Source organism: Coregonus lavaretus (assembly GCF_964263955.1).
Source record: "Coregonus lavaretus genome assembly, chromosome: 5".
Taxonomy (NCBI): Eukaryota; Metazoa; Chordata; class Actinopteri; order Salmoniformes; family Salmonidae; genus Coregonus; species Coregonus lavaretus.
This window is the reverse complement of record NC_139992.1, coordinates 5,837,076-5,860,005: the sequence shown is the minus strand read 5'-3', so window position 1 is coordinate 5,860,005 and position 22,930 is coordinate 5,837,076. Positions and strand designations below refer to the sequence as shown.

At 38.8% G+C, this 22,930-nt stretch overlaps 1 protein-coding gene across 1 annotated transcript; it reads left to right on the top strand.

Moving 5' to 3' along the window:
- Window positions 1–2,315: 2,315 nt before the first annotated feature.
- Window positions 2,316–3,266, top strand: LOC311129487 (trace amine-associated receptor 13c-like; the record flags this gene model as incomplete). Its single annotated transcript, XM_084161777.1, has 1 exon — window positions 2,316–3,266. One exon carries the CDS (start codon window positions 2,316–2,318, stop codon window positions 3,264–3,266), a length of 951 nt encoding a protein of 316 aa, XP_084017903.1.
- Window positions 3,267–22,930: the final 19,664 nt, after the last annotated feature.

Sequence of the window (22,930 nt, the reverse complement as noted above, 5' to 3'; positions counted from 1 at the left end):
GGTGATCTAGCCCACACAGACAGCTCAAGGACTTCCCCCTTCTCTCAACCTTTCCCTTCAAGTCCACCCTCTTAATATGATCTGCCATATTACAAACCACTCCGCTTTACTCTTTATTTTCATAATTTGTTTTTAACAAATCTGTGTTTCTTTTCACTCTCAAACCCACATCCTTCCATGCATTCACTGTAACAGTTTAAGTTCCAATTGCTTTGGTCTGGGGCGGCAGGTAGCTTAGTGGGTAAGAGCGTTGTGCCAGTAACCGAAAGGTCACTGGTTCTAATCCCTGAGCCGACTAGGTGAAAAATCTGTCGATGTGCCCTTAAGCAAGGCACTTAACCCTAATTGCTCCTGTAAGTCGCTCTGGATAAGAGCGTCTGCTAAATGTAAGTTGTGCTTGTTTTCTTTCGACAGTGAAGATTCTGTATTTAGGTAGGCCTGGGATTGCGACGGTTCACAGTCTACTTGAATTGTAGACTATTTTGTTTGTATTGTGTCTTCTTGACCTTCATCTGATTCCTGAACTTCATCAGAAATTCAAAATTCAGATCTTTAAAAAATCACATTTTCAGAGTCTTCAATATCATTAGTATAGTCTAGCACGTACTCCTCATCAGATGTACAGGTTTCTTCTCTGCTGGATTCCTGGTATTAGTGGCAAGACAATTGAAGCCATATATTAGCAGAAACATAGAACCAATGGAATTGTATAGCCACAATGTTGCATTTGTTGTTTACAAGTGGCCCAACATTTCTAGATGGAAACTTACACTTGAATCCACCCTCTGCATATCCGTTGTTTTGGAGAAACAAGACTTATGCCAAACAGTGGAACAATCCGTAAGAAAACACAAAATGATTAGTGCTGTATGATCCTTTCAAAACTCAAGACTTCAAAGCATTAGAAGGCTCTTAGTAATCCTTCTTCCCCCACCCCCCATAAAAAAAACAAAAAAACAACAAAAGAAGGTGATTGTCCCACTGGCTATCATAAGTTGAATGCACCTATTTGTAAGTCGCTCTGGATAAGAGCGTCTGCTAAATGATGTAAATGTAAATGTAAATGTTGGAAATCTGATATCCCCCTAGCTGATCATTGTCTGCAGCCGGCTCTGATCGTATTGTAGGTCTAATGAAACATGCAGGGAGATTGAGCTCATCCGTGGTGGTCGACGAGCCCTCAACGTTCTGGCCCGTAGCCCTGCGTGGTATCGACTGTGCCACAAAAGCATGCCGAAGTGGCAAAGTCGATACCCACGTTTTTAAACACAGTTATTATTTATAGTCATAAGCATTATTTAGAGTTAATTCTATGAGGGGGGAGGGTGTGTACTTTCTTTTTACAGTACAAGGGGAGGGTCATGTGAAAATATTCCCAGTACATTTTGAACTGTCCCTAATTACTTAAAGTGCTTTTGAGATCATTGATCGATACAACTCAACTGAACTGGAAATCACATTTCATAGTCACCTTTTTTTTTTTCTTCAGATAAAACAAGAAAACACCAGAAATTGAATAAATACATCAGGGGTGATTGGGTCAGAATACAGTGTGGTTGTTCTGATGTCTGACAAATAGTATTTGTCCCCATGATGTAACTGAGACAAAGTCTCCCTCAACTATAAGAAGTATGGTTCATAATTCAGTTCAGATGGACATTTTTACAAGTCTACGGGACGTTCCTATGGAATGGCACAATTCATTTTGATTGCATGTGCTATAAGCGGGTACACCATGAAGTTATACCCTCTCATCAACTTCCTTACTGTCAGCTTTCCTCCACACTGACTAGCTGACATGTGGTGTGCTGTCATGTCTCCTGAGGTTGTGGATTATGGTCCAAACTGAGCACTGACATCACCCAAAACAGTTAGTCTTCAAGAGTTATCCTGTTTCCCATGTAAAATAGCCTTTGAGTGACCAAAACATCAACCATACTATATTTTCTCCAGTAAAATGCTCAGTTGAGAAAATGTACCTTTTCTCTGATGTCTAACTATCAGTAAGAATGAAGGACAGGCTAGATGGCCATAGCAACATACAATCTTGTTTTACATTACATCATGTTTTCACAAATTATTTATCTCACCGTTTGTTCATTTCTGTGCTCACTTGTGTGTGTGTGTGTGTATGTGTGTGTGTATGTTTGTGTGTGTGTGTGTGTGCAGAGAGACGCTGGGGAGGGGAGTGTGTGTCAGTCATTCAGAGATAAATAGAGAGGCAGAGCTCAGAGTTTGTCAGAAGGCTGACCTGACAGGGTCACACACAGGATCAAGCAGGAGCAGGACCTCAGCATTTGGACCCTTTATTACAAATGGAGACACAGGAAGATGTTCAATACTGTTTTCAAGACAGAAACTCTTCTTGCAGAAAGTCTTCGCTATCGACATCTATCTACATAACACTGTACATCTTCTTCTCATTGATTTCAGCAGTTACAGTATTTTTGAACATACTGGTGATCATCTCCATCTCTCACTTCAAGCAGCTCCACACTCCAACCAACCTGCTCATCCTCTCTCTGGCTGTGGCAGATCTCCTGGTGGGACTGATTGTGATACCATTAACGACTGTAGTATTAATGGAACCATGCTGGGATTTTGGGGAATATTTCTGTGGGTTTTATTTTTACATCAGTTGTTTGTGTTCTTCTTTATCTGTGGGCAGTTTGGTCTTGATATCTATTGACCGTTATGTTGCTGTGTGTGATCCCTTATTGTACCACTCTAAAATAACAATAACAAGAATGATGTATTGTATATCCATTAGCTGGTGTTTTTGTATCATATACGATGCTGCTATTGCAAAAATATTTGTAAATGTACCCAGTAGGTGTTTGAAAGAATGTTTTACTGTAGAAGGGTCAGTCTGGGGTAATATAATTGACTTTGTAATTACAGTGTTTGTCCCGTGCTCTATTATTATAACACTTTATTTGAAAATATTTGTGGTGGCCATATCACAGGCCAGAAAGGTATTTTCAAAAGAGGCTGCCAGTGTGTCTGGTGTTAAAACTGTACAGGCAAATAAGTCAGAGAGAAAAGCAGCAAAAACTCTAGCTATTGTTGTTTTCACCTATCTAAGTTGTTGGATTCCATTTTATTTTTATGTACTTTTATTTTTAATTGACCAATTTGTATCATTTATCATCAGCTGTCTGCCACTTGTTAATTCCTTAATTAATCCAATAATTTATGCTTTCTTTTATCCATGGTTCAAAGTAACAGCTAAACTTATTTTAACTCTGAAGTTAAGACGTTCATAGTTCCTATGTTTTTATTCCTAAATATGACACACATAGGTTTGATATGTTTTGTAATATATTTGTTGTAATTGCTTCTTTCATGTAACAATACACTGACATTATTCATCTCAGTGTTGTCATCATAGATACATGTGGTGGTGATACACAATGATTTGAATGGATTGCAGTCATTTAGGGTAGTACATTTCAAAAATAGTCATGGATCATTCTATATGTTGTTTAACATCTCCCTCTAGTGGCTCAATTGTGACACAATGCCTTCATCAAGTGTGGTAAAGTTGAAATGTACAATAATGCATGATATCAGATAACGTCCAAGTCTATCTCAATGGTGTATTGTGTAAGTAGTTGAGGGTAAAATGCAAGAATATGCAATCATGGGTAACACTTTATAGTGTTCCGTAATAAACCATTTGTAAGTCATTTACAGTTTGCTCAACATTTATTAATCATTACTCCCACATTTGTTAAATGTTAGTAAGCTAGGTATTTTCACGTTTATAAATAACTACTATATGCATTAATGATTAAACACAACAGCGCAGGAGACCGCAGCAGACACTTCAACCTCAACATACTGGGTATGAACACTACAAAAGTTGTTTAAAAATGTGTGAATAACTAACTAAAACAAATGTCTGTGTAATGATAAATTATGAAGAAAATATTTACTTTTTAAAGCTGCAATATGTAACTTTTTGAGTGACCCATCCAAATTCACATAGAAATATGAGTTATAGAGCTGTCATTCTCATTGAAAGCAGGTCTAAGAAGCGGTAGATCTGTTCTATGTAAGCTATTACTATGTTTCCCATTATTAAGTTTAGTTTTGTACTCCTTGGCTGCGTTGCCGGGGGCAGTGTAGATGGCTGAGTTAACTTCTTTAGAGCCTGTACCATGTACAAATCATTTTTGGATTTGACATCAAAAGTTTAATATGAGGCGACATTATAGAATGCCACCTTTTATTTGAGGGTATTTTCATACATAAATTAGAACACCTTATGTATCTAGTCCCCACATTTGAAGAAGTCATAAGAATTTGGACAACTTCACTTGTGGTGTATTAAAGGGAGTAACCCTTTAAACATAATGTTCAGTTAAATTATGTATTTAGATATTGGTTCCCTTACCCTGTAAGCAGTCTATGAACTGCTCTAATGAGTGACTACAATCCACCCTTTGGTTTAAGTAGTCACTGCCAACAAACACAAATGTTAGCATTTTCAGACAAAACATGTTACTTCTACTACTTTCAGCATACTACTACAACAGTGTGACTGTTTTGGAATAAAATGTTCATATATTTCCTTTAACATCCTCTGTGTTGTGTGCTTATTGTTTAACCATTGATATGTTCTAGGTCATTTTGAGACCTTAAGGAGCATCAGGTACTGCTGGAATGTCTACCAATGGCATGTCCATCTTTTTGTGTGAAATTACACTGGTCACTCAACATTTATTAAGGATGAATAGTCCTCACTTTAGGGACTGCAACACAACTTTACCAATGATTGGTAAATGATTTACAAGGACATTTATTAAACATCTTATGAATGATATTATTACATACTATAAAAGTTATTTATAAATGTGTGAACAACTTGCTTACTAACACAAATGTGGGAGTAATTATGAATAAATTAATAAACTATTTCTCAATCCATTAAATATTCTTTAATACAAGGTGTTTTATAAAGTGGTGCCAAATTTCTATATTCATTCAGACTCAACAGCATCTGAGAGCTGCTCTGGCATGTCCCCTGACCTGGCAGCAATCTGACACTATGAATCATTAATGCATTTAGTAGTTATTTATGAATGTGAAAATACCTAGCTGACTAACATTTAACAAATCTGTCAGTAATGATTAATATATGGTGAGCAAACTGTAAATGCCTTACAAATTGTTTATTACTGAATGTTAAAGTTTTATTCAAAATTGCATATTCTTACATTTTACCATGAACTACTACAATACACCATTGAGTTAGACCTTGAAGTTATCTGATATCATACATTATTGTGTATTTCAACTTTACTGCACTTGTTGAAGACGTTGTGTCCCAATTGAGCCACTAGAGGGTGATGTTAAACAACATACAGAATAATCCATGACTGATGTGGAAAATAATCACTATACTTTAATAAAAAAGTTTTTGTAGAGTCAAGATTGACTTATGTTATGTAGATAGATGTCGATAGCAAAGTCTTTCTGCAAGAAGAGTTTCTGTCTTGAAAACAGTATTGAACATCTTCCTGTTCCTCCATTTGTAGTAAAGCGTCATAATGTTGAGGTCCTGCTCCTGCTTGGTCCTGTGTGTGACCCTGTCAGGTCAGCCTTCTGACAAACTCTGAGCTCTGCCTCTCTATTTATCCTTGAGTGACTGACAGACATTCCCCTCCCCAGCGTCTCTCTCTCTACACACACACACACACACGTACAAAAATGAACAAACGTCGGATAAACAAATAGTTTGTGAAAACATGATGTAATGTATGACAGCATTGGATGTTGCTGTGCACACCTAGCCTGTCCTTCAGCCTTACTGATAGTTAGAGATCGGAAAAAATAAAAAAATTCTCAAATTCTGAGCATTTTCTAGGGGAAATATAGTATGGATGATGTTTTGGTCACTCAAAGTGGAGGGCTAAAGGACTGTATTATTCTTAGGTTGCTGGTTTGGTATGGGTAAGTTCGTCTCCTATAGGAGGAAGCAGATAACAAAAGTGCTATCAATATCAGGAACAATACACAGCTATTATACAATGACATTGCATGACACCACTGACAATATAAACTATAAGGGCATCACTTTAACAGATTACTACACATGAAGGGTTTAAACTAAAGCACCACTAGGTGGCAGTAATAAAAAATTAATGACTACACCATTACTAATAACTGAATGGATGGAATCTCAATGAATCCCATAAAGACACTGGAAAGGGTGGGTGGGACCCAACACAATTACTGAAGTAACATGCACAAACACAATTACTGAAGTAACATACACCAAAACAATTAATGAAGTAACATGCACCAACACAATTCCTGAAGTAACATGCACCAACACAATTCCTGAAGTAACATGCACCAACACAATTCCTGAAGTAACATGCACCAACACAATTCCTGAAGTAACATGCACCAACACAATTCCTGAAGTAACATGAACCAACACAATTCCTGAAGTAACATGCACCAACACAATTCCTGAAGTAACATGCACCAACACAATTCCTGAAGTAACATGCACCAACACAATTCCTGAAGTAACATGCACCAACACAATTAATGAAGTAACATGCACTGGCGCCATTTTCGGTTTGACTAACTAATGAATGCTAACGTTATTAACAAGCCTATTACACTAACCATGCTACAGATTCACCATGCTAGCTTACTTAGCTAATTAACACACATAGTTGCTGACATACACGGCATTACAGACTTACCAAAGTCTGAGGGAAATATAGTGTGCACATGAACAGGATTAATATAAGGTAAACAGTGACATGAAATACAACTTACTGTTTAACAATGCACACTTAATGGGAACACTGTAATGTACTAACAGCCAAGAGCACCGATAACTTCTTGACTACTTGACCATGACTGATTTCATTTTGTTTACCTCTACCATGTGCATTTGCATCATTCTGATTGGTCGAGAGAGTCAAGAGCATTTAAAAATATATATAATTTTCTTTTAAAATTTCGACTATCCGGATATCTGGACAAATGTCATGATATTATTTGAATAATAAAATAATTTCAATTTCAGTTTCATCCCTAATAAGGAGAGATTCATGAAATGTCATGATGCTCATCCTTAGTTGAAGGTATGATTTAGTAAGGTGATGTACTCAACCTTTTAAGTGGGAAAAGTTCTTGCAGATTTGATGTTTTCAGAATAATACATTTCACAATTTTCTCTACAGTGCCCAAAGCGTGACACAGTTGAAAAAGAAATGAGAAGAGAGAAGTGTGTCACTTGGCTACACCTCTAATGTGGCAGGGACTGAGGTGAAAACGTGAGTATCAATAAAACATGGACACATTGATGTTGTTTTAATGTGTTCTTTTAGACTTTTTACCTTGGGTAGTATAGGCCAAGCAATAAATATTTTTCATAACATATTTTAACCTTCTGCCTATTTAAAGGAAAAATCCACCCAAAACCACTCATTCCTTTAATTTACAGTGTTAAATAACACTAATATGTTAAAACAATATTTTTTTGTAAACAATGTTTCATTTTGGAATTTTAATAAGGTGTCCAGAACGTTGAGAGACGGGTCAGACCAAGGTGCAGCGTGGTATGCGAACATGTTTATTTAAACTGGATAAACACTCGACAAAACAACAAAAGGCAATGAAACGTGATGTCGGAAGGCTATACACAAACAAGCCAAACACACCGAAACACAAACAAGATCCCACAACCCAGGCAGGATAACTGGCTGCCTAAGTATGATCCCAAATCAGAGACAACGAGCGACAGCTGCCTCTGATTGGGAATCACACCCGGCCAAAACATAGAAGTAGAACAACTAGACACTAAACATAGATATACAACAACATAGAACTAAACATGCATACCCTGACCAAAAGTATTCATCCCCCTTGGCGTTTCTCGTATTTTGTTGCATTACCACCTGTAATTTAAATTGATTTTTATTTGGATTTCATGTAATGGACATACACAAAATAGTCAAATTGGTGAAGTGAAATGAAAAAAATAACTTGTTTCAAAAATAAATAAAAAATCAACAACGGAAAAGTGGTGCGTGCATATGTATTCACCCCCTTTGCTATGAAGCCCCTAAATAAGATCTGGTGCAAACAATTAGCAAACGAGAAGTCACATAATTAGTTAAATAAAGTCCACCTGTGTGCAATCTAATCTTAGTGTCACATGATCTGTCACATGATCTCAGTATATATATACACCAGTTCTGAAAGGCCCCAGAGTCTGCAACACCACTAAGCAAGGGGCACCACCAAGCAAGCTGCACCATGAAGACCAAGGAGCACACCAAAATTCATGTCCCAGGTAATAATAATAATAATAATAATAATAATAATAATAATAATAAGGAGGGCATTAATCAGAGAGGCAACAAAGAGTCCAAAGATAACCCTGAAGGAGCTGCAAAGCTCCACAGCGGAGATTGGCGTATCTGTCCATAGGACCACTTTAAGCTGTACACTCCACAGAGCTGGGCTTTAAGGAAGAGTGGCCAAAAAAAAGCCATTGCTTAAAGAAAAAAAAAGCAAACGCGTTTGGTGTTCGCCAAAAGGCATGTGGGAGACTCCCCAAACATATGGAAGAAGGTACTCTGGTCAGATGAGACTAAAATTGAGCTTTTTGGCCATCAAGGAAAACGCTATGTCTGGCGCAAACCCAACACCTTTCATTACCCCGAGAACACCATCCCCACAGTGAATCATGGTGGTGGCAGCATCATGCTGTGGGGATGTTTTTCATCGGCAGGGACTTGGAAACTGGTCAGAATTGAAGGAATGATGGATGGCGCTAAATACAGGGAAATTCTTGAGGAAAACCTGTTTCAGTCTTCCAGAGATTTGAGACTGGGTAGGAGGTTCACCTTCGAGCAGGACAATGACCCTAAGCATACTGCTAAAGCAACACTTGAGTGGTTTAAGGGGAAACATTTCAATTATTTCAATGTCTTGGAATGGCCTAGTCAAGGCCCAGACATCAATCCAATTGGGAATGTGTGGTATGACTTAAAGATTGCCGTACACCAGCGGAACCGATCAAACTTGAAGGAGCTGGAGCAGTTTTGCATTGAAGAATGGGCAGAAATCCCAGTGGCTAGATGTGCCACGCTTATAGAGACATGCCCCAAGAGACTTGCAGCTGTAATTGCTGCAAAAGGTGGCTCTACAAAGTATTGACTTTGGGGGGTTGAATTGTTATACACGCTCAAGTTTTCAGTTTTTTTGTCTTATTTCTTGTTTGTTTCACCCCAAAAAATATTTTGCATCTTCAAAGTGGTAGGCATGTTGTGTAAATCAAATAATACAAACCCCCCCAAAAAATCAATTTTAATTCCAGGTTGTAAGGCAACAAAATAGGAAAAATGCCAAGGGGGGTGAATACTTTCGTAAACCACAGTAAGTGGATTGGTCATGTTCATGAAATAGATGACCGTAATCACCCCCAGACACACCTGGCTAACTTGATGGGTCATGTAATCATCTGGCAAAGTGGAATCTTTTGTTTAGACAATGAACCTAATGGTGCTTTCAAGACAACTGGGAACTTGGAAAAATACTGAGGTCAAATCATGACGTCAGTGATCTTCAGGTCGGAAATCGGGGCTCTATTAATAGGACCGAATTCCCAAGTTGTAATTACGAGTTGGATGACCGTTCAAAGCGATTTTTCCTTGTCGGAACTTGTTTTTTTACGACTTCCCAGTTGACTTGAACACACTGAAGTCGGAGATTTCAGAGTTCCCAGTTCCCAGTTGTTTTGAATGCGGCAATAATCCCATCCCATACTACTAGCAATACAAACTGATTGTCATTGCTAGCCACCATGCATGACTCTGTAGGTAGCTAAAGCTAACCAACTAGGTTCAATGTTAGCTACTACACAAACTGAGCAGCTCATGTTATAGACAGAAGCATGCTACATGTCAGACCAATCTCTCAGCATGTCCAGCCCATCCATTATCTCTGTCAATCATGGCTAGCGGGAAGGTTCCTGTCTTTTTCCGTGGCTAAACAAACTAGGCCCGTAATTTAACAATTTAATGCGTATTTACAGATGGCATACACATTTGTTATTATGGCATATGAAAGTTCACATGTTCCCAAAGGCATTTCTGCCAAAAAACGCATTTTGATAAAAAATACATGTTTACGTTCAAATGGCTCTGTGAAGTAGTGACTTGCAACATACGCCTAGTTTCCTGAAACAAGTCACAAATGTGGGCGCAATGATTAATAAGTGATACATAAACGATTTACTAACCAATTATAAATGCTTTATTACAATGTGTTATTATCAAGTGCTACCAGTTAGGGTTAACTCTGTAGCTCAGCTGGTAGAGCACGACGCTTGTAACGCCAAGGTAGTGGGTTCGATCCCCGGGACCACCCATACACAAAAATGTATGCACGCATGACTGTAAGTCGCTTTGGATAAAAGCGTCTGCTATATGGCATATTATTATTATATTATTATTACTATGAAGGTTGTAACATCTCAAAAAGCTAATTAATGGCTACTTTGAGTTCACAGCTTGGGAAGGCCTTATCAGATGCCTGATTCAAGTCGTGAAATCAGTGCTTCATTTGTGAAAGAAGCATTTAGCATGTAAGACGTGTCTATATTGATCCTGGATCATATTATATCTGTGCTGATCCTTGATCATTATTTAATTGTGTTAACACTGGATCATATTATATCTGTGCTGATCCTTGATCATTATTTAGTTGTGTTAACAGGGTTTAATGCCTGTGCCATTAAACCCCTACAACTTATCCAGAACGCTATAGCCCGTCTGGTGTTCAACCTTCCCAAGTTCTCTCATGTCACCCCGCTCCTCCGCACACTCCACTGTCTTCCAGTTGAGGCTCGCATCTACTACAAGACCATGGTGCTTGCCTACGGAGCTGTGAGGGGAACGGCACCTCCTTACCTTCAGGCTCTGATCAGACCCTACACCCAAACGAGGGCACTACATTCATCCACCTCTGGCCTGCTAGCTCCCCTACCACTACGGAAGCACAGTTCCCGCACAGCCCAGTCAAAGCTATTCGCTGCTCTGGCACCCCAATGGTGGAACAAGCTCCCCCACGACGCCAGGACAGCGGAGTCACTGACCACCTTCTGGAGACACTTGAAACCCTACCTCTTTAAGGAATACCTGGAATAGTATAAAGTAATCCTTCTTCCCCCACCCCCCATAAACAAAAAAAGGAAAAAAAAAGGTGGTTGTCCCACTGGCTATCGTAAGTTGAATGCACCAATTTGTAAGTCGCTCTGGATAAGAGCGTCTGCTAAATGATGTAAATGTAAATGTTAACACTGGATATTATATCTGTGTTGATCCTAGATCATATTATATCTGTGTTGATCCTGGATCATCATATATCTGTGTCCATCCTAGATTATATTACATCTGTGTTGATTCTGGATTGTCATATAACAGTGTTGATCCTGGATCGTTGTTTAGATGTATTAATCCTGGATCATGCCCCATGAAATCAGGATGTTCCACTCAGAGAGTCCATATAAAAAACGGTATTTGTAGAATTGTTTGTTATTTGTCTAAAACACTATAGAGAGGGTTTTAGCATAGAGACTTGAGTGAGGTTAGGGGGAGGTGTAGTCTGAAAACCTACTTCTTCATGAGTGTCTTGATTAATGCCACAACCCCCACCCCCACTCCCCTCCCCCACCCCCACCCCCCATCTGCCAAATGACTCAAATGTAAAATATGTAACAGAGGTGAGTCAGACTCATGCTCTCGTGATGAGGTAGCCCTGCCTGGTACTTCAAAATCAGTGTCACCATCGGTCCAAGAGGTACTTCCTTCTTGGGCTATTGGTTAAGGTGTTGGTTTTCCACTCAGGATACCAGGGTTCAGATCCCACCTGTGACAGAGTCATGATTCAGAGGTGGGATTCTTGACCTGTGCAGGGTGGACTTGTTTAGGGGTGAGGGTTGTACTCAGGCAGAGGCCTAATGGAAGTTGTACTCATGTTCATGTACACAAAAGACAGTAGAGGTGTACTCAGGTTCACTTCCAATGTTTATGCTGTATTAGGGCTTTACTGGGGCCCTGGAGTAAAGCATTTGTGTTTCTCCAACACCTTTCATTGGTAGAATTCATTATTCCAGAGCCTTGCATATAGGTATTAACAGGACCCTCTGGTGTGAGAAACTTAAACAAGTCAAACTAACATCATTAAAGAGTTGTTCACTTACCCACAAGAGACAATATAGTCCCAGTGACATCAGCCACAAAGCACAGGTTGAGTTTTGCTGATGCAATATGCTTTTGAGAATCATGTGTGTGTGTGTGTTTGTGTGACTGACTGACTGTGTGTGTGTGTGTGTGTGTGTGTGTGTGTGTGTGTGTGTGTGTGTGTGTGTGTGTGTGTGTGTGTTTGTGTGACTGACTGACTGACAGTGTGTGTGTGTGTGTGTGTGTGTGTGTGTGTGTGTGTGTGTGTGTGTGTGTGTGTGTGTGTGTGTGTGTGTGTGTGTGTGTGTGTGTGTTGTTTGACACCTTTAATTGGTAGAGTGATGTATGTGTCGTTATTACAGAGCCTTGCATGTTAGTGCTAACAGGTCCCTCTGGAATCTGAGAGCACAACAAACCAGACAAAAAATATGATTGGGTCAGAATACTGCAGGGTGATGTCTGGCAAATATGTGTCTCAATGATGTAACTGTCTCCCTCAACTTGAATAATTATTTCATAATTCAGTTCAGATGGACATTTTTACAAGTCTATGTAATGTTCCTATGGAATGCCATTAGTGCATCCACCATAAAGATATGCCATCTCATCAACTGCCTGACTGTTAATTTTCTCATGCACTGGCCAAATGACATATACCGTGATCTGTCCTGTAGTTTCTAAAGGCCTTCCTTCCAAATCTAATTTAATTGTCTTGAGTATTGGAAGTCTAAAGAACTTCAGTATGAGATTTTGCATTTGAATCCGTCTATGCAAAATATTTGATGGGTTTGATAAGTGGCAACCTGTCACTAGTTCCCAGAACCTTAATAGAAACTTAGGAAAAGGTTATTTAAAGCACCATAAAGGTTTCAATTAGAACCTTACGATCATGGTTCTTTTCTCTTTAACTGTCTCTTCTAGAAAAACATGTAGAAACAATTATTTCATCTTAAAGTCCTATTACTGACAACTCAAATAGGAATGTCCAATAGTTTTATTCTTTAACTTGCTGTTTACTCTACCAGGCAGTTGAGAAGTCAAGAGGGTCATACCAGCGATACCATATTAGAATGGCAATTTGCATAGCATTTTTACTCATCTCAACAATATTACAAAAATTACTTTAGGTCTGCTTCAATGGCTTTTATACTGTATGCAGGTTAAGCATTGTTAAATGAGGACTGATGTCACATTTTAGTAAATGACGTTAATTGCATATGTATGTATTAAATGAATGCGTATTCAGGTGGTGTTGGTTTTCTTAAATTTCAATTAATCCAGGTCCTTCCACAATGTTTCCCACATGTTCAGACTACATGTTGAGATAATATATGACAAAGTGCAGTTTTTATTACTATTATAGGCATTATTTTATAGGCGACCTTAAGTCTGAATATTGATTCATTAATCCCATGGGTCATGAAATGTTGTTAAACCAATGTATGTTGCCTAATGTAGTGTCTTGTCAACAATGAAATCATAGTTTTCACCAAAATAAGTATTATTTTATAAAAAATAGATGTACCCTATTCTTTTTCCACCATACTTTTTACTGAGTGCATTCTGAAAATATTCAGACCCATTGACTTTTTCACATTTTGTTACGTTACAGCCTTTTGGTTTAAATAAAACAATATCCTCATCAATCTACACACAATACCCCATAATGACAAAGCAAAAACAGGTTTTTAGAAATGTTAGCAAATGTATTTTTTTTTAAACCGGGAAAACATCTATTTACATAGGCCTCCTGTAGCTCAGTTGGTAGAGCATGGCGCTTGCAACGCTAGGGTTGTGGGTTCGACTCCCATGGGGGGCCAGTATGAAAAATGTATGCACTCACTAACTGTAAGTCGCTCTGGATAAGAGCGTCTGCTAAATGACTAAAATGTAAATGTAAAAATATTCAGACCGTTTACTCAGTACTTTGTTAAAGCACATTTGGCAGCGATTACAGGCTCAAGTCTTCTTGGGTGTGACGCTACAAGCTTGGCACACCTGTATTTGGGAAGTTTCTCCCATTCTTCTCTGCAGATCCTCTCAAGCGCTGTCAGGTTGGATGGGGAGCGTCGCTGCTCAGCTATTTTCAGGTCTCTCAAGAGATGTTCGATCAGGTTCAAGTCCGGGCTCTGCCTGGGCTACTCAGAGACTTGTCCCGAAGCCACTCCTGCGTTGTCTTGGCTGTGTGCTTAGGGTCGTTGTCCTGTTGGAAGGTGAACCTTCACCCCAGTCTGAGGTCCTGAGAGCTCTGGAGCAGATTTTCATCAAGGATCTCTCTGTACTTTGCTCTGTTCATCTTTCCCTCAATCCTGAATAGTCTCCTAGTGCCTGCCACTGAAAAACATCCCCTCAGCATGATGCTGCCACCACCATGTTTCACCGTAGGGATGGTGCCAGGTTTCCTCCAGACGTGACGCTTCGCATTCAGGCCAAAGTGTTCAATCTTGGTTTCATCAGACCAGAGAATCTTGTTTCTCATGGTCTGAGAGTCCTTTAGGTGCCTTTTGGCAAACTCCAAGCGGGCTGTCATGTGCCTTTTACTGAGGAGTGGCTTCCGTCTGGCCACTCTACCATAAAGGCCTGATTGGTGGAGTGCTGCAGAGATGGTTGTCCTTCTGGAAGGTTCTTCCATCTCCACAGAGGAATTCTGGTGCTCTGTGAGAGTGACCATCACCTTCCTGACCAAGGTCCTTCTCCCCCGATTGCTGAGTTTGGCCGTGCGGCCAACTCTCGGAAGAGTCTTGGTGGTTCCACTGTGTTCTTGGGGACCTTTCAAAATCATGTCCAATCAATTGAATTTACCACAGGTGGACTCCAATCAAGTTGTAGAAACATCTCAAGGATGATCGATGGAAACAGGATGCACCTGAGCTCAATTTCGAGTCTCATAGCAAAGTGTCTGAATACTTATCTAAATAAGGTTCTTGTTTTTTTTATCTGCCAAAATTTGCAAGAAACTGTTTTCGCTTTGTCATTATGGGGTATTGTTTGTAGACTGATGAGGAAAAACATTTATTTAATCCATTTGAGAATAAGGCTGTAACGTAACAAAATGTGGAAAAAGTCAACGGGTCTGAATAATTTCCCAATGCACTGTATCAACTGCCTGGTTAAGCACATTTTTACGAAATTCTTGCTTTTGAACCTTTTTACATTGAAACTTTTGTATTTACATATTCCTACTATTCAAGGTCTCTACTGACAGGAATGGTGCTATATTAATCCCTCACTAATTGAATTCCTGACTTTTGTACAACAACTTTGGTGACTGATTTTGAGTTTTCTTCCAGCCCTCTGAATGGGCAAAGTTAGAATGCCACAACACTGAACTGCAGCAACCCAAAATCATACAAATTATGTTAATTGATGCAGGAGGGCTGGGGGAGTTGACCAATCAGGTTCAAGTGATGGTTTTTTTCATATCCACTTCTAAATCTATTGTCAATACATGCCCTACAAGCTGGTTGAGAACAGGGTTCACTACATATTCGTCGCCAAACCCACTGGCTCCAGGTCATCTATAAATCACTTCTAGGCAAATCCCCGCCTTATCTTAGATCATTGGTCACCATAGCAACACCCACCCGTAGTATGCGCTCCAGCAGGTATATCTCACTGGTCATCCCCAAAGCCAACACCTCCTTTGGTTGCCATTCCTTCCAATTCTCTGCTGCAAATGACTGGAACGAACTGCAATAATCTCTGAAGCTGGAGACACATATCTCCCTCACTAACTTTAAGCATCAGTTGTCAGAGCAGCTTACCGATCACTGCACCTGTACACATACCATCTGTAATTAGCCCGCCCAACTACCTCATCCCCATATTGTTATTTACATTGTTATTTCTTTTTGATCATTTGCACCCCAGTATCTCTATTTGCACATCATCTTATGCACATCTATCACTTCAGTTTTAATACTAAATTGTAATTATTTTGCACTATGGCCTATTTATTGCCTTACCTCCATAACTTACTACATTTGCACACACTGTATATATATTTTCTATTGTGTTATTGACTGAATGTTTTGTTTATTCCATATGTAACTCTGTGTTGTTGTTGTTTTTATCGCACTGCTTTGCTTTATCTTGGCCAGGTCGCAGTTGTAAATGAGAACTTGTTCTCAACTGGCTTACCTGGTTAAATAAAGGTGAAATAAAAGAAAAGAAAAGAAAAAGGGTAGAACCTTCAAAAATGGTTCCATATTGCACCATAAAGGGATCTGCTATGGTTACAAGAGAAAGAACCCTTATCTGGCACCATGTAGAACCATTTGTTTTTAGTGTGCATATACACCAGGGGTGTCAAACGTGTACGGCCCGCGGGCCGGATCAGGCCCGCAAACGGGTTTAATCCGGCCCGCGAGATGATTTTTTTTTTTTTTTTTTTTTTTTTTTTTTTTTTTTGTAAAGTATAAAAATGCGCTGCAATTTTTCTATAAAATAAACTGCTGTTCCAATTGCGTCCACTGGATGGCGCAATAGCAATTGTGTTAAGCAAGCAAACTGTTTATACCGGGGCAGAGCAAGTAGGTCAAGCACGTGCAGCCAATGAGCTACTTTGTTTTGCCCGCGATATTTATTACGGCTTCTACTTTTAACATTATGTGCTTTGGCACCCTCATTGCCCCAATATGTCTCTGTCAAAAAAGAGAAAAGTGGACGCAGAATGCAGAGTGTTCCAAGAAAAATGGTCATCCTATTTATTCACGGAATTGAATGGGAAAGCTGTATGTTTGGTGTGTTCAGAGCATGTTGCAGTGCTGAAAGAATATAACCTTCATCGCCACTATGTGAGTCTTCATGCCGACAAATATGACAACTTTCAAGGACAGCGGAGATGAGAGAATGTGAATGAACTGTTGGCGGGTCTGAAGAAACAGCAGTCTGTGTTCACTCACAGCCGAGACATCAGTGACGCTGCAGTGAAAGCTAGCTACCTCATTGCTAATGAAATCGCAGTGGCTTCAAAACCATTTAGTGAGGGTGAATTTGTAAAAACATGCATGATGAAGGCAGCGGAGATTGTGTGCCCTGAAAAGCGGCAGGCTTTTGCAAATATCAGCCTGACAAGAAACACAGTTGCAGACAGGATTTCCGATCTTTCAGTGGATTTGGACAGCCAGTTTAAGCAAAAAGTAAAGTCATTTATTGCGTTTTCGGTTGCAATTGATGAAAGCACGGACATTACAGATGTTGCACAACTGGCCATTTTCATCCGCGGAGTTAATGACACATTGACCGTCACCGAGGAGTTCGTGGAGTTGGTGTCGATGACAGATACAACGACAGCAGCTGATATTTTTACCGCACTCGTCGGCGCGCTGGACAGGGTCGGAGTGGACTGGTCCCGCGCTGTCAGCCTGGCTACAGATGGTGCGCCCTCAATGATCGGGAAAAAAGCAGGCGTTGTGACAAAGTTCAGAGAGAAAGTGCAATCTGCAAATGGAGGACGTGATTTTTTGACTTTTCACTGTATTTTGCACCAGGAGGCTTTGTGTTGCAAGTCATTAAAGATGGATAACGTCATGAAGGTGGTCATCCAAACTGTTAATTTCATCCGATCCAGAAGCCTGAATCACCGTCAGTTTGACAGCCTTCTCAGAGAGAAAGACCATATCTATGGCCTGCCATACCACACTGAGGTAAAATGGTTAAGCCGAGGTGCTGTGCTGAGGCGTTTCTTTGATTTACGAGAAGAAATTGAACAGTTCATGGAAGAAAAGGGCAAACCAGTGTTAGAATTTCATTCCACAGAATGGATGCAGGACCTTGCATTTATGGTGGCTGTTACAGAGCACCTGAATAACTTGAACAAACAGCTGCAAGGGTGCAACAAAGTTGTCACGCAGTATTATGACAGCATACGTTCTTTCAAGTTGAAGCTGTCATTGTGGGAGACGCAACTTGCCGGTGGTGATGCAGCTCACTTCCCCTGTCTGAAAAATGTGTGCGCGACCCAACATGTGGCAGACATGAAGCGGTTCAAAGATAAAATAACGGGACTGTTACGGGAGTTTGAGCAACGCTTTCAGATTTATGTTTATATGTTTTTATGTTGATGTGCTATTGTTTTTAATTGATTTTATTTTATTTGTATATTTAACCTATTCTTGACTCTGTGGTTCTTGCACTTGTTTGGGGAACAGGATTTCATTATTTTTATCTACATTTCTGCCTGAGAAATGACACCCTGATATAGTTCTGTGATCTGTGAAACAGTTCTGTTAATCACTGAGGCATTGTGTGTTTGTGTGTTCTTTGTCCTCAGAACTTTCAAATAACTTGAGGTGTTTTATGATTAATAGTGATGTTGTGCTTTTGGACACTGTCCTCAGGCTCCAGCTTTATGTTTATATGTTTTTATGTTGATGTGCTATTGTTTTTAATTGATTTTATTTTATTTGTATATTTAACCTATTCTTGACTCTGTGGTTCTTGTACTTGTTTGGGGAACAGGATTTCATTATTTTTATCTACATTTCTGCCTGAGAAATGACACCCTGATATAGTTCTGTAATCTGTGAAACAGTTATGTTAATCACTGAGGCATTGTGTGTTTGTGTGTTCTTTTTCTTTAGAATTTTCAAATAAACTTGACGTGTTTTATGATTAATAGTGATGTTGTGCTTGCACTATTTTGGACACACTGTCCTCAGGCTCCAGCTTTATGTTGTATGTTGATCGTATTAAAACAAAGAAAACAATCTGAAGTTGTTGTTTTTAAGTTATATATACCATGATTTTTCCAGTCCGGCCCACTTGGGAATATATTTTCCTCCATGTGGCCCCTGAGCTAAAATGAGTTTGACACCCCTGCTATACACACTTCAACTGATCACATACTACAGTATCTCTTCTACATCTGAAGAGACAGCTGGAAATGCAGGTATGGGCAACTTCAGAATAGCTGCCCTGTCTGTTTTCTGGAACTCAGCTGTCAGGATCAAGGGAAAGATGAACGGAGCAAAGTACAGAAAGATCCTTGATGAAAACCTGCTCCAGAGCGCTCAGGACCTCAGACTGGGGCGAATAATAACCTACCAACAGGATAACGAACCTAAGCACACAGCCAAGACAACGCAGGAGTGGCTTTGGGACAAGTCTCTGAATGTCCTTGAGTGGCCCAGCCAGACCCCAGACTTGAACCCGATCTAACATCTCTGGAGAGACTTGAAAATAGCTGTGCAGCGATTCTCCCTTTCCAACCTGACAGAGCTTGAGAGGATCTGCAGAGAAGAATGGGAGAAACTCCCCAAATACAGGTGTGCCAAGCTTGTAGCGTCATACCCAAGAAGACTCGAGGCTGTAATCGCTGTCAAAGGTGCTTCAACAAAGTACTGAGTAAAGAGTCTGAATACTTATGTAAATGTGATATTTCTATTTCTATATTTTTATAAATGTACAAAAATAAAATAAAATCCTGTTTTTGCTTTGTCATTATGGGGTATTGTGTGTAGATTGATGAGGGGGGAAAACAATTTAATCAATTTTAAAATAAGGCTGTAACGTAACAAAATGTGGAAAAAGTCAAGGGGTCTGAATACTTTCCGAATGCACTGTAAATTCTTGCAATTCTACACATTTTGCCATGGGAAGTAAAGAAAATGTTGCAGTTTTAAAGCAAGTTTCCTGCATCCACCTTAAATACATGCCATCTCATCAACTGCCTGACTATCAATTTTCTTATGCACTGTCCAAATGACATACAGTATGCTGTGATCTGTCCTGTAGTTTCTCAAGGCCTTCTCAAGGCCAGTAACGACTGTAGCATTAATGGAACCATGCTGGGATTTTGGGGAATATTTCTGTGGGTTTTATTTCTGCATCACTTGTTTGTGTTCTTCTTTATCTGTGGGCAGTTTGGTCTTGATATCTATTGACCGTTATGTTGCTGTGTGTGATCCCTTATTGTACCACTCTAAAATAACAATAACAAGAATGATGTGTTGTATATCAATTACCTGGTGTTGTTGTATCATATACGATGCTGCTATTGCAAAACTATTTGTAAATGTACAGGTACCCAGCAGGTGTTTGAAAGAATGTTTTACTGTAGAAGGGTCAGTCTTGGGTAATAGAATTGACTTTGTAATTACAATGTTTGTCCCGTGCTCTATTATTATAACACTTTATTGTAAAATATTTGTGGTGGCCAGATCACAGGCCAGAAAAGTATTTTCAAAAGAGGCTGCCAGTGTGTCTGGTGTTACAACTGTACAGGCAAATAAGTCAGAGAGAAAAGCAGCAAAAACTCTAGCTATTGTTGTTTTCACCTATCTAAGTTGTTGGATTCCATTTTATTTTTATTTTATTTTTTCTTTTATTGACAATTTATCATTATTTATCATCAGCTGTCTGCCACTTGCTAATTCCTTAATTAATCCAATAATTTATGCTTTCTTTTATCCATGGTTCAAAGTAACAGCTAAACATATTTTAACTTTGAAATTAAGATGTTCATAGTTCCTATGTTTTTATTCCTAAATATGACACACATAGGTTTGATATGTTTTGTAATACATTTGTTGTAATTGCTTACATTATTCATCTCAGTGTTGTCATCATAGATACATGTGGTGTTGTTGCAGAATGATTTGGATGGATTGGAATGGAATGACTTGGAGAAGGCATAAGAAGGCATAAGCCTGTTTTATAAAATACATTGTGTCATTTAGGGTTGTAAATTCCAAATACCAAAGTCTGTGGTTGTTCCATGTTATTTAATGATAGAAAGTAAGTTTTCTAATAGTACATTCCGAGGACGTCAAGATTCATTCTATATGTTGTTTAACATCACCCTCTAGTGGCTCAATTGGGACACAATGCCTTCATCAAGTGTGGTAAAGTTTAAATGTACAACAATGCATGATATCAGATAACGTCCAAGTCTATCTCAATGGTGTATTGTGTAAGTAGTTGAGGGTAAAATGCAAGAATATGCAATCATGGTTAACACTTTATAGTGTTCAGTAATAAACCATTTGTAAGGCATTTACAGTTTGCTCACCATTTATTAATCATTACTCCCACATTTGTTAAATGTTAGTAAGCTAGGTATATTCACATTTATAAATAACTACTATATGCATTAATGATTAAACACAACAGCGCAGGAGATCGCAGCAGACACTTCAACCTCAACATTCTGGGTATGAACACTACAAAAGTTGTTTATAAATGTGTGAATAACTAACTAAAACAAATGTATGTGTAATGATAAATTATGAAGAAAATATTTAATATTTAAAGCTGCAATATGTAACTTTATGGGTGACCCGTCCAAATTCACATAGAAATATGAGTTATAGAGCTGTCATTCTCATTGAGGTAGATCTGTTCTATGTAAGCTATTACTATGTTTCCCATTATTAAGTTTCGTTTTGTACTCCTTGGCTGCGTTGCCGACGGCTGTGTAGATGGCTGAGTTAACTTCAGTTAAATTATGTATTTAGATATTGGTTCCCTTACCCTGTAAGCAGTCTATGAACTGCTCTAATGAGTGACTACAAGCCACACTTTGGTTTTGGTATTCACTGCCAATAAACACAAATGTTAGCATTTTCAGACAAAACATGTTACTTCTACTACTTTCAGCACACTACTACAACAGTGTGACTGTTTTGGAATAAAATGTTCATATATTTCCTTTAACATCCTCTGTGTTGTGTGCTTATTGTTTAACCATTGATATGTTCTAGGTCATTTTGAGACCTTAAGGAGCATCAGGTACTGCTGGAATGTCTACCAATGGCATGTCCATCTTTTTGTGAAAAATTAAACTGGTCACTCAACGTTTATTAAGGATGCATAGTCCTCGCTTTAGGGACTGCAACACAACTTTACCAATGATTGGTAAATGGTTTACAAGGACATTTAATAAACATCCTATGAATGATCTTATTACATACTATAAAAGTTATTTATAAATGTGTGAACAACTAGCTTACTAACACAAATGTGGGAGTATTTATGAATAAATGAATAAACAATTTCTTAAACTATTAAATATTCTTTATTACAAGGTGTTATTATGAAGTGGTGCCCAATTTCTATATTCATTCAGACACAACAGCATCTGATAGCTGATCTCGCATGACCCCTGACCTGGCAGCAATCTGACACTATGAATCATTAATGCATATACTAGTTATTTATAAATGTGAAAATACCTAGCTGACAAACAAGTAACACATATGTCAGTAATGATGAATAAATGGTGAGCAAACTGTAAATGCCTTACAAATAGTTTATTACTGAACATTAATGTTTTATCCATAATTGCATATTCTTACATTTTACCACGAACTACTACAATACACTGTTGAGTTAGACCTTGAAGTTATCTGATATCATACATTATTGTGCATTTCAACTTTCTGCACTTGTTGAAGACGTTGTGTCCCAATTGAGCCACTAGAAGGTGATGTTAAACAACATACAGAATTATCCATGATTGATGTGGAAAATAATCACTATATTTCACCTTCTTATGCCTTCTCCAAGTCATCCCATTCCAATCCAGCCAAATCATTCTGCATCAACACCACATGTATCTATGATGACAATACCGAGATGAGTAATGTCAGTGTATTCTTAAATGAAATAAGCAATTACAACAAAACAGTATAACATAACTATGTCAAACTAGGGAATAAAGACATAGGAACTATACATGCCTTAACTTCAGAGTTAAAATATGTTTA